At 39.3% G+C, this 13408-nt stretch overlaps 1 protein-coding gene across 1 annotated transcript; it reads right to left on the reverse strand.

Moving 5' to 3' along the window:
* Positions 1-10911: 10911 nt before the first annotated feature.
* LOC115993995 (putative F-box protein At1g65770) lies at positions 10912-12400 on the reverse strand. Its single transcript, XM_031117998.1, has one exon. It carries the CDS (start codon positions 12335-12337, stop codon positions 11141-11143), a length of 1197 nt encoding a protein of 398 aa, XP_030973858.1. The 5' UTR covers positions 12338-12400; the 3' UTR covers positions 10912-11140.
* Positions 12401-13408: the final 1008 nt, after the last annotated feature.

A 13408-nucleotide genomic window follows, 5' to 3' on the forward strand; every position in this document is an offset into this window, starting at 1 on the left:
TTCATCTCTCGGTAAGCAAACAGATGTAGGCCTTTCTTTTAGTTATTGAACAAGTGGAAGGGATTTGAATGGACCGACGAGTGTGTCCTAGCTTTCCAACAGTTGAAGGAGTATTTATCTCGGCCACCATTATGTCTAGACCCTAGGTGGATGAGGTTTTGTTTGCCTACATCGCAGTAGCCTCCCACATAGTGAGTTTGGTGCTAATACAGGACAATAGTGGCATATAGAGGCCAGTTTATTACATAAGCAAGTCCTACACAAGGCCGAGGTCCATTACTTATCGTTAGAAAGGGCCATTCTGGTCGTGGTGCATGCCACGCGTAAGCTTCCCCACTACTTTCAGTCACACACAGTCGTTGTCCTAACCCAACTCCCATTCAGATCTCTACTTCGGAGTGTTGATTATACAGGGAGAGTTGCGAAGTGGGGCACGATTCTAGGGGCTTTTGACATCAAATACATGCCTCGTACCTCTGTAAAGGGTCAGGTCCTGGCCGACCTAGTAGCCAAGTTTATTGAAACCCTAGTGGAAGAGAGGGTAGAGGAGCAGAACATGGATGGAAAATTGATTGGAGTGATCTCTGTACAAAAACCATTGCCCTGGAAGGTTTATGTGGATGGAGCAGCTAATCATAAAGGGTCTGGAGTGGGGCTGGTGGTGATATCCCCAGAGCGGCTCATAATTGAGAAATTCTTGAGATTAGGCATTTCAGCCACAAACAATGAGGCTAAATATGAAGCTCTGCTGGTAGGGATGACCATGGTTCAGAAGATGGGTGGCAAATCAGTAGAGGTCTTCTCTGATTTACGACTAGTGGTGGGTCAAGTGCAAAGAGAGTTGGAAGCCAGAGATTCCAGAATGCAGGAATACTTACGCTAGGTTAGACATTTACAGTCTGGGTTTGAGTCTTTTACTTTGTCACAAGTTCCTAAAAATAGAAATACGCATGCAGACTCTCTTGCCACATTGGCAATAGCCTCGACACAAAGTTTACCTTGGGTGATCCTTGTTGAAGATTTATGTCATCCTATTGAGGCAAAAAGAAATGTGGTTCAGGTTCATTAAATAAGGGCGGGTCCTAGCTGGATGGACCCTATTGTGCACTTTCTCAAGGAGGATGTCTTGCCCGAGGATAAGACCGAGGCAGATAAGGTGCGAAGGAAGGCTCTTCGGTTCTGGCTGTCTGAGGACCAGAAGTTATATAAGAGATCTTTTTTTGGCCCGTATCTGTTGTGTGTACACCCTGAAGTAGTTGAGCTAATCCTGTAGGAATTGCATGAAGGAATCTGTGGAAGCCATACGGGGGGCAGGTCTTTATCGCATAGGGCCCTTATACAAGGCTACTGGTGGCCGAAGATGCAGAAAGAGGCACAGGACTATGTAAAGGAATGTGACCAGTGCCAGAGGTTTGCTCCAAACATTCACTAACCTGGGGGAGTACTTAACCTTCTGTCTAGCCCTTGGCCTTTCGCTCAATGGGGCTTGGATATTATAGGCCATTTCCCTAAGGCAGTAGGGAATAAAAGGTATTTGCTAGTTGGCACAGGCTACTTCACCAAATGGGTCGAAACTGAATCACTTGCCAACATCAGGGATGTGGATGCTAAATGATTTATTTGGAAAAACATTGTCACTAGGTCTGGAGTCCCCCATACTTTTATTTCAGACAATGAACTCCAATTTGACAGTAAAGCCTTTAGGAGATACTGCTGCGATCTGGAAATAAAGAATAGATATTCCACCCCGGCATATCCACAGGGAAATGGGCAGGTTGAAGCTGTCAATAAAATTATAGTAAGTGGACTCAAAAAGAGGCTGGATGATGCAAAGGGGAAAAGGGTAGAAGACCTGTCACATGTCTTATGGACTTACTGGACTACACCTCGTAGGTCCACAGGAGAAACCCCCTTTCCTATAACTTATGGGGCCGAGGCTGTTATTCCTCTAGAAACTAGATTCCCCACATTGAGAACGAGTTCCTTTACTCCGGGTAGCAACGATGAGCTGTTGGAAATGAGCTTAGACTTAATTGAAGAGCGAAGGGAAAGCGCCATGGTTTAGTTGGCTTACTATCAAAACAAGCTCAAACAAGATTATGATACCAATGTGAAGCTCAGGCCACTAACAGTGGGAGACTTGGTCTTGAGAAAGGTTATAGGAACTGCCAAGAACCTAGCATGGGGGAAGTTGGGACCCAACTGAGAAGGGTCTTATCGTATAACATCAGTGGTTGGGATCAACGTGTTTTATCTTGAAGATTTAGAGGAAAAGGCTATACCTCGTCCCTAGAATGTAAATAACCTTAGGAGGTATTATTCTCGATAAAGACTTCTCTCATCCAATTTGGGTTTGTTATATTATGTGTCATGCGCTTTTCACCATCAGTTTAAGTATTAAACAAGACCTCAGCTATGCCTGGTTCCATAGACCATCTGCTTGGGGAAAATTAATACTTCTTGATAACCATTTAAGTATCAAACAGAACTTTGGTCATGCTTGGCTCTTCGGACCACATACCTTGGGGAAATTTATATCTTTCAATTAATTTTCTAAGTGTTAAATAGAATCTTAGCTATGCCTAGTTCCTCGGACCATCTGCTTTGAGAAAATTAACACATCATGACAACTATTTGATTGTTAAACAGAACCTTAGCTATGCCTGGTTCCTCGAACCATCTGCTTTGGGAAAAATAACACATCATGACAACTATTTGATTGTTAAATAGAACCTTAGCTATGCCTAGTTCCTCGGACTATTTGCTTTGGGAAAATTAACAGATAATGACAACTGTTTGATTGTTGAACAGAACCTTAGCTATGTCTGGTTCCTCGGACCATCTGCTTTGGGAAAATTAACACATCATGACAACTGTTTGATTGTTAAATAGAACCTTAGCTATGCCTGGTTCCTCGGACCATCTGCTTTGGGAAAATTAAAACATCATGACATTTATCTAAGTATCAAACAAAACCTTGGTCATGCCTGTCTTCTCAAACCACATGCTCAAGGTAAACGAACATTTCTCTCAAATTGCTTAGTATCATGGCAAAGCCTTGGTTATTAAAGGCTTCGACTCCAGTTGGGTTAATGGGGTAAGGAAAAGGGAGAGGCAAAGGAGATATCTCACGTAGTGGAGGGATAAAGGATCGCCATGAAGCACAGACGCTGCGAAATCTTACAGCATTGATGAGAGCTTGGACGGTTTTTTCGATTAAAGGTAAGAGTTCCATTGGAAGAGCAGACCACTCGACCTCTCTCTCACTCATATTTTCGTTGCTTGACTTAGAGAATGACTTTGCAGGCAGATAGAGAGTTAACACAACAACCAACGTTATATTTAGACATGACAAAACGGGCGGGTCGGTTTAGATTCGGGTTGGGTCAATCGAGTTGCGGGTCAAACGAGTCACAGGTCAAAAACGGGTCATTTTAAACGGGTTAAAAACGGGTTCAGGTCAATCAGGTTGCGGGTCGGGTCGGGTCAGGTTGACCCGTATTTTTAACATGAATTCTTTTAAAATATATTTTTATAAAGAAAACAACATGTATTTGTCATTTGGAAAGTTATGCAACTAATTACTTGATGTAAAATGCATTATTTTGAATTCACTACTTATATTAAGAATGAAATCAGTTAAACTCATTAATACTTGTGGGGGGTATAAAATCGAGAAGCCCATGTCAATGTCTGCGTTGGGCCCAAGGCCCGATTTGAGGAAGGCCCACCCCTTGGCCATGAGAAGGATCCTCCTCGGCCATGAGAAGGACCCTCCTCGGCCATAAATGTAGCCGAGGGCAAAAGGGAGCAACTTAGTCCTGGTGACGACATTCAGGGTCATTTCGCCGAACAGGAAAAGTACTAAAACGACAAAGAACAAGGGAAAGGCTGCCATTACTGCAATTAAGTACTCTGCACTTGACAGAGCCTTGCTTTTTAGCTTTTACAACCACCCCCAACCACTTTGGGTATGGGCTGATGGGACAAGTATTAGCCCTAAAAAGATGAACCTACACGTGGACGTTCGTGGGAAGGGAAAAAGCTAGTATAAAAGGAGGAAGAAGCAGTCCAAAAAAGGGGGAGGGAGGTCCAAGAACCGAAGCCACGCAAGCAGTGTCGAGGAGAAAGTCTTCTTGGATAAGTTCAGTTCACCTCTGTGCAATCATCTTGAACACCATGACTAATGACTGTCCGTTCACCAAGGCCTAGCCTTTTAGCCCACTCTCTACAAATTTATTGTTTAGGCCTTTAATGTTCCAACCCAATACGAATTTGGGGTCGTTACAAATTGAGTCCCTACAATTGCGCCGTCTGTGGGAAAGGCTTGTGCGTTGGCACAGGCGGCGGTTAGTCATGGTAGGATCAAGCCCCCTGTCAACAAGGGTCCCTCGAAAAAAATAGTTTTGGCAGTGGTGCAAGCTATGCGAAAGCCTCTCCATCATTTCCAGCGGCACGCGGTTGTCGCCCTAACCCAGCTCCCACTCAGGGCTACACTTCGAAGTGCCAGTGGCACGGGCAGTCCTAGGGGCTCCTAACATCAAGTCTAGGCCCCACACATTTGCCAAGGGGCTAATCCTCATGGGCCCAGTAGCCCGATTCACCGAACTCCCATAAGTGTTGAACATAACCAAGGTCTTGCATGGTCCTCAGACTCAAACCTATGAGGAAACCAACTACTTCAAGAAAAAAGTGCTAAATAGAACCAAGGTCTTGCATGGTCCTCGGACTCAAACCTATGGGGAAACTAGTCACTAGAAAATATAAGTGTTGGACAGAACCAAGGTATTGTATGGTCCTCGGACTCAAACCTATGGGGAAACCAACTACTTCAAGAAAAAAGTGCTAGACTGAATCAAGGTCTTGCATGGTCCTTGGACTCAAACCTATGGGGAAATTAGTCACTAGAAAATATAAGTGTTGGACAGAACTAAGGTATTGTATGGTCCTCAGACTCAAACCTATGTGAAAACCAGCTACTTCAAGAAAAAAGTGCTAGACAGAACCAAGGTCTTGCATGGTTCTCGGACTCAAACCTATGGGGAAACTAGTCACTAGAAAATAAAAGTGCTAGATAGAACCAATGTCTTGCATGGTCCTCGGACTCAAACCTATGGGGAAACTAGTCACTGGAAAATATAAGTGTTGGACAAAACCAAAGTATTGTATGGTCCTCGGACTCAAACCTACGAGAAACTAACTACATCAAGAAAGGCTTAAGTCCTAAACAGAATGGAAATCCGTGCAATCCTCGGACCCCTAGCTCTAAGGAAACTAACACAACCAAGTGTTTAGACCCGGTACATTCATACCTCGGTCCTCGGACCGGATGCCTAAAACAAGTTCAGGCTATGAATATCATCTGAAACGTGGCAAAGCACCCTAGTGCCCGGCGACCCCCTCGGATAGTTCATTTTAGGTTACACGTCCTCGGGTGATCACTTCGTACACAATACAGAACATTCAGCTGTTATCCCGGTTAGTCTCATATGGTTAACCTACTTGAAGTCGGCATTATTGTGCCCGTCAATTTTGATAAGTTCAAAGTGATAACTCTTTGCTAATAAGGGCATCGGCCCTAAGTACCATTCGAAAGAAAAGGACACTAGCACATCCATTCACAAAATAACTATTGCAGAAAAGAAAGAACACTCAAAATGGGGTAAAGTCATTTTTTATTAGACAAAGAAGTAGTATAGCATACAAAAAAGGGGCTTAGACAAGCCCATACCAGAAACTAACTACATAAACCAAAAAAAAAAAAAAAAGGATGCACGAGAACGATAGATCCTTTAATTTTGCTTCAGCAGCGACTAAACAGGTCTGGATGGCACCAGTGATGGAAGAGAAGAAGAAGCAGAGGCACCTGGTCCACAACCTTACTCTAGCAACGACTAAGCAAGTCTGGATGGCTCCAGTGATGGAAGAGAGGAAGAAGCGGGGATGCCAAATCTTCATACCAGCTCTAACAAAAATCTAGCGAGTATCATATTAGCAGCAATTGGGCGAGAACAGATGGTACCGGCGATGGGAAATCTCAGTGCTGTCGCACCAAAAATCCGGTGCGACCTCAACCTGCTTCGGATTTTGGCTAAAGGAAGAAGAGGCTCCTTTCCTGCCTTATCGAGGAGAAGAAAAACGAGTCTTTGTCTCCCTTGCCTTGACGGGCCATTTTGAATCTTAAAGATATCCAAGGCTTCTTACGAGGGTGTGGTCCCTTCACCCTCATCCTAGCCTTGACCATGTCACCCCCTAAGGCTCAGTCACACTAGTAATAGGGACTTTGGGCACAATTGGAGGGTTAGGAATTTGAAAAGCTTAAAGGGTTGTAAATAAAGGGAATGACCTCCCACCACGCTTCTTATATGGGGGGCAAGCCTGGTGGCATTTAATCTGTACAAATCTCCAAGAAAACCTACAAACGAGATAAATCCTGCTCAATTCCCAAAGCGGTCTTCAGCCATTGGATTTGCGTCGCCTCATAAAGCGACCTTAATGAAGGCGTGCCTCGTGTATCGAAACGGCAGGAACACGACATGGGTAAACCAAAAGAATGTCTCACAACCAGGAACGTGTCACAGGCAAATGAAGAGGCTCCAACATTGATGAAGGACAAGGCTTGGCAAGCCATGACATAGGCTCGATGTCACCAAAACCCTCCTCTCCATTCGAGGAGCCGGACAGCAGGATTTTGAGGGGCTATTGTGGGGGGTATAAAACCAAGAAGCCCATGTCAATGTCTGCACTGGGCCCAAGGCCCACCCCTTGGCCATGAGAAGGATCCTCCTCAGCCATGAGAAGGACCCTCCTATGTAGTCGAGGGCAAAAGGGAGCAACTTAGTCCTAGTGACGACATTCAGGGTTATTTCGCCGAACAGGAAAAGTACTAAAACGACAAAGAACAAGGGAAAGGCTGCCATTACTGCAACTAAGTACTCTGCACTTGACAGAGCCATACTTTTCAGCTTTTACAACCACCCCCAACCACTTTGGGTATGGGCTGATGGGACAAGTATTAGCCCTAAAAAGATGAACCTACACGTGGACATTCGTGGGAAGGGAAAAAGCTAGTATAAAAGGAGGAAGAAGCAGTCCAAAAAAGGGAGAGGGAGGTCCAAGAACCGAAGTCACGCAGGTCGTGCCAAGGAGAAAGTCTTCTTGGATAAGTTCAGTTCACCTCTGTGCAATTATCTTGAACACCATGACTAACGACTGTCCGTTCACCAAGGCCTAGCCTTTTAGCCCACTCTTTACAAATTTATTGTTTGAGCCTTTAACGTTCGAACCCAATACAAATTTGGGGTCGTTACAAATTGAGTCCCTACAATACTTTTTCAATAATTTTAAAATTATAAAAATCCTAACATTAATACAAAGATAAGTAAAACAAATACACAAGTTTTATTTATATACAATATCAACATTTCAAAATATAAAACAAAATTACAAATGACTTATTGGATAACCCATTTAATAAAGAATAAAAACATATAAGAAATTTACTATCTTCAAAATTAATTTTATAATCTATTAACAATTGTGGTTGACACTCTATTTCAATTGAGATATACATTAAAGTTTGATTGCTTACTTATTTATGCATGGTCTCTTTTATGAATATCATATCATTGTTAAGCAACATACACTAGGAAATATCATAATTTATTTTGAAAAGCCATTTATTTTGGACATAAATTGTTAAAAAAATAGGTTTAAGCATTCATAATTTATGCTAATTTGATATTTTGGCTTCATTATTTCCATACTTGTGAATATTTCTCACACATATCTACAATTTTAAATCTATGTTTTTAACTCTACTATAATTAGGTTATCTTGGCATGTACTTTACTATTTGATATTTAAAAATCTTTACTCATTACAGAATGCTCAACCATTTATCTTTCAATTAATTTACATATAGTTATGTAAATGTATCAATTGTTTCCTTAAAGCTCACAATAAACAATTAAACCAATATTGTCTTAATTTTACTATTTTTTTTACCTAAAATTAAAAAAAAAAAAAATGGTTCGGGTTCGGGTCGGGTCGGGTTGACCCGCAAAATACACCGGTCGGGTCACGGGTCAATCCGTTTTTGCTTCAGGTCAAAAAAATTGGGTTCGGGTCGGGTCGGGTTGGGTCAGGTCAAAAAATTCTGACTCGTTCTTCCATGTCTAGTTATATTCTCTATGAATGAATAACAAAATGGTATATCTTAATCTATGAAGGGTTTGTACTTTGTGTTATAATTTGCATACTATATCCTTAATTTTGATGGGCCGGATTTTCATTTTTTCATCTTGGGGTATATGTTTTCGTGTCAAACATATGGGACCAGATAGGAACAAAGTGGACTGAATAAGACCAAAGTGGACTGAATGAACCGAATAAAACCGAAGTGGGCCGAATAAGACCGAATGGACCAAATAAAACCAAAGTGGACCGAACGGACTGAATAGAACCAAAGTGGATTGAGTAGGACTGAATAAGGCCAAGGTGGAAAAATTGGACCGAATAAGACCGAAGTGGAGCGATTAGGACCAAGGTTGACCAAATAAGACTGAATAAGACCAAAATGGATAGAATGGACCAAACAAAACTGCATTGGACCGGATTTGACTGTATTAGACCAAAGTGGACCGAATAGGACCGAAGTGGATTGAATAGGACTGAATAAGACCAAAGTGGATTGAATAGACTGAATAGGTCGAGGTGGTCCGAGTAGGACCAAATAGGATCAATGTGGACCAAATAGGATCGAAGCGGACCAAAGTCAATTGAACAGGATTGAATAGAACCAAGGTGGACCAAATGGATCGAATATGACCAAAGTAAACTAGAAATTTTTATTATTATTATTATTTCTTTTTAATCAATATTAGGCTTTAGATACCCAAAGTATATTATTTTAGTAATATGTATTCCCTAAGAAATATAAAAAGTATTATCAAATGTTCAAATTTTATTGCATTTTTTTAACCTATGCCACTTTTTTTTTTTTTTTTTTTAATATATGTTTCATGCATGACTCTAATGAAATATGCATGATTTTTATTAATAAGTAAATTAGACCATAAAATAAAATGTAAAAAGTTAATCTATAGTGTACTTATTCAATATTTTGAAACCAATTGAAAAAGAACCACTCAACTTTGCCACTAGTCTTTTGTATTAAATTTTAGCTTTATAATTAATTTTTTAGAAAAAAACAAAAGATTTCTATCGACATAATTTTGTGAATTTCACAACTTTCATATGACAAAATATTTTGTCAACACTTCTAAATGCTTGAATCTACAAAACGTGCCCTTAAAAATTAGAGAGAATAAAGAGAGAGCTAGTAATAATCAATAATTGCATCAACCAATAAATAGCTTTAGTAAATTTTATTGGAAATATTCACTAACAAATCAGAAAGAAGTTCCATTAAAAGATTTTGGAAACAAAATTTTCCCCCCATGTTGAACTGAAATGGCTTTTCAATTTTCATACACATCTTAAGTGGGATATGGGAACTAGATGTGTTGTTTTGGTTCCAGTATAAGCTTAGTGTATCACCAAATATTTACTAGTCCCTTTCAACCTGGGTCTTTCTCTTATGAGATTTGCCCATTGAGAAAAGAATGAGCAAACAATGGGTTAAAATTTTTTGGGGCATGCGTTTAAAACTTCATTGTTTCCTGCTAAAAATATGAAATGAACCCACCCTATCCATCCTAATGTCCTTACATAAATTTATGGGTAGGACTAATTTCACATTCACAATTAGGTCAAGATCTCACCCGTTCTCACAATCAGATTGTAATTGAAATATGTTATGCATGATCTATTTCCTTCTTTTTGTTTGATGATATGCAAATGATTAAGTTAGAATAAAAGAGCTGAGGTACCAGAGCCTGAGTTTATAAATTGCAAGGTTTGGCAAGCCAAAAAACAAAATTAAACATAGATGGCAGCTATAAGGTCTACAAAACCATGCTTTGCCCATTCCATGTACCATAGCATTCCAATTCTGCATCAAGCCCCAAATATGTACAAGTATTAATGTAAAGACTCGAGAGAAATTCTGTTTAATTATTCAGCAACCGTAACTTACATTTATTCATGAAAAGAGGCACTCACTTCTTGCCTCAATAAATGGATTCTGTGTTTCCTTACTAATGGTGAGTGGTGACACATTCCCCTCTTGCACATTTGATACCCAAAACCCAATTTGGCCTTTTCCACCTACCTTATTACGTAACAGCAACACTCAACACACCGCATATAAATTTCAATGACAAACAAGCACTTCAAAAATTTGTCTGGACCTCTGCTACAATGGCAAGGCAAAAGGATACCAAATATTCTTCTGGCCAACATAAACAGATTCACACCCCTGACTATCTTGCAAATTGCAATGACCTGCTCATCAATTTGGTTACCAAACAGATGTAATAACTTTAAAGTACTTGTTCTAATTTGCTAAATTAGCTCCAATAGCTAAATACCCGTTTGGATAGCACGTTTACGTGTTTGTGTTTGTGTTTTTTTTTTTTTTTTGAAGTGCGTTTCTCAGTTTCTATGGCTGTGGTGGCTTTTCAATGGATCCGTACACTGTTTACAGGACTCACAAACATCTTTTTTCAACAAAACTTTCATTAAAAATAGGTCCCACAGTACTGTTTACATATTTAAAAATTATTTTGTTATAGTATTTTCAGTTTTAAGTTTTCAGCAAAATAAACAGTATTCAAACAAACCCTTAAAAATCATTTTAAGTTAAAACTCACTATCACAAAAGCACTACAGCTTGAAGTTCTATTTCTTACAGCAATCCCAATCGGGCTCTTAATCTAATTGACATTCCTCATATACCTACCCAATTCAGTAAATGAGTTGTACTTTCTGAAAATACTAGCTCATGGGTAGATCAAAGCAATATTCAACACATGATCAAGCTTATATCTATTTAACAAGGATTATTGAAGTTTGTGTTTGCGATCATACAAACCACCACAATGGGCTGCTATATGATTAAAACTTACAATCATCGAAAGTATCTGTTACAGCAAGCAAACAGGGGCACATAACAATGAAACCAAATACACCATTTGATTAAAAAGTTTCACAACATTAATTTCATACTTACATAGGCCTAAAGCAAATTTGGGAGAGGCCAAGATGGATAACTGTCCTCAAAATATGATAAATATCCAACGCTATTATCTTCCAAACTGAAAACTCGAGTTTCATATTGATCAGTGAAGTAAATGCAATTCCTTTTATACCCAGAAAGCTCTTTAGCCATAACCGAGAAACAACAACCATTACCCAAAACAAAAGCTCGATCGCCCAAGCTTTCCTTCAATTCCCATCGACCCCACTCTTCATCAAACCTATACACTTTGAAACCAATTGATTCGGCACAATCTTCACCACCCATATAAAACGCATCATTCTCTACCCTCCTCCTTTCCCTGTCAAGGTACCTATCAACAACATAGAGAGCTCCACAAGACTCCACCAGATGTTTCTGGCTACCCAACCCACAAAGCGGAGGCAAAAATTGAACCAACTTCAATGACGAATGATCGATCCATGAAACGATTCCCAAACTATTAATCACGTAGAATTGGCCCTTATACACAATGATATCATCATAATCAAAACTATTACGATCTACGAGGATCAATTCCTCGTCCCCAGATTTTGCAAAGCCTAACTTTCCGTCATTAAAGATAACAAAAGCGGCAGAGGCGTTTACATTAGTCCAAGGAGAATTGGGAAACATAACTACCTTATTCACTCCAAAAATAGAGATGTCACTGACACTGAGGACTTGTTCGATTTCATTAGTGGATGTGGATAATCCAACTCTAACTTGATATCTAAGAGTATATGCTTTAGTTAACTCTACGACTCGAAAGTCAAATAAGTTCAAAGTCTTATTGGGGTACCTGGTACGACGGTTGGAGATTGGATCAAATAAACGAAACTTGCCTCCTGAGTTTGAGTCTTGTTCGACTTTGATCAACCAAGACTTATTCGAAGAAGTCGAAGAGGGATTTAGCCTTTGTAGTCGATAGACAGTGCTTTGGCAGAGATAAGCCGGAGTTCGAATTGGAATTGGAGCTGGATAAGGGGAAGGGAATATGAGAGGGAATCGAGGAGAGTAGGTGTGAAAGAGAGGGATAGAAGAGCGCCACGTGTTGCAGACGCTGCGGAATCGAACAATATCGATGCGGGTGTCGAGGTTTTTGCCGATCGTTGGTAACAGTTCCTTGGGAAGTTCCGACCACTCCACTCTCTCTCCATCATCCATACCTTTGTTCTCTTTTTTGGATTTCTCCATATCTTTGTTCTTGGTTGACTAGACTTAAACCAGAGATCTTCATTCTATATTAAAAGACAAAGACCCAAGTGGCCAAGGAATTGATGAAAAAAAGAAAAAAAGAAAAGAAAAAAAAAAAGCCAACGTTTTCACAACTAAAGTGATGATGTGGAATGGACGGTAACCTTTAGGGTGCCACAAATATGTGGAATCATTGTATATTAAGGGTGCGCATTTTTTTTAAATTATATCAATTAGTTTTTTATGTGGGCAAGAATTAAATTTTAGATCTTTTATATAACTATTAAAAATTTTACTAGTTAAGCTAATTGGTACCCATTATTTTAAATTTTTTTTTTTGATAGGATACCCACCATTTTACAATTTATATTCAATTTTATATAAGGCGAAATATTTTATAAATAATGTGATGTGTGGTTAGAATTTGTTTCTAGTACTCATTCAAACAGTTCATTCTCTATATATTTTGAATGGTCTAAAAATGAAATATAATAAATTTATCACTTATATTAGAAAAAAAAAATACAAGACTTTAATGACATAAGAAAAATGTAATATTATTAGGAACCTACCAAAATTATGTTGAGAATGTAACATAATTGTCAATGAAGCAACTCCTCTTTCTACACAAACTTCTTCTTCCAAAACATCACCAAAGTGGACTGAATTGGACCTTGAATAGACCAAAATAGACCAAAGGGACTGGACTGGACTAAAGGATCAAATTGGACTGAAATGGACTTAAGTGGACTGAACTTGACCGAAGTGAATCGAATGAACTGAAATACTATATTGATGTGGCTCAATAAAAGAGTAGCAACAATATATACTACATTTTAACTTTTATGTATTATATATAGATAGCTAAGAGACTCTTGCATTTTATGTATTTCAAACAATATCAAGCCTTTTGCTTTTGCCCTACTGGAGGTGGCCTTATTGGATTAAGACAGGCTTTGTTTAGTTGGGGGATTAAAAAGTTAGGAATAAGAAAGATTTAGTTTTCTCATGTGTATTTGGTTGAGAAGAAAAATAAGAGATAAAAAATGTAATTTGTATAAATTTATTTTC

The sequence above is a fragment of the Quercus lobata genome, chromosome 6 (assembly GCF_001633185.2).
Source record: "Quercus lobata isolate SW786 chromosome 6, ValleyOak3.0 Primary Assembly, whole genome shotgun sequence".
Taxonomy (NCBI): Eukaryota; Viridiplantae; Streptophyta; class Magnoliopsida; order Fagales; family Fagaceae; genus Quercus; species Quercus lobata.

Coding starts and splice junctions, on each gene's coding strand:
- LOC115993995 (XM_031117998.1), bottom strand. CDS start 12,337: ATGGAGAAATCCAAAAAAGAGAACAAAGGTATGGATGATGGAGAGAGA.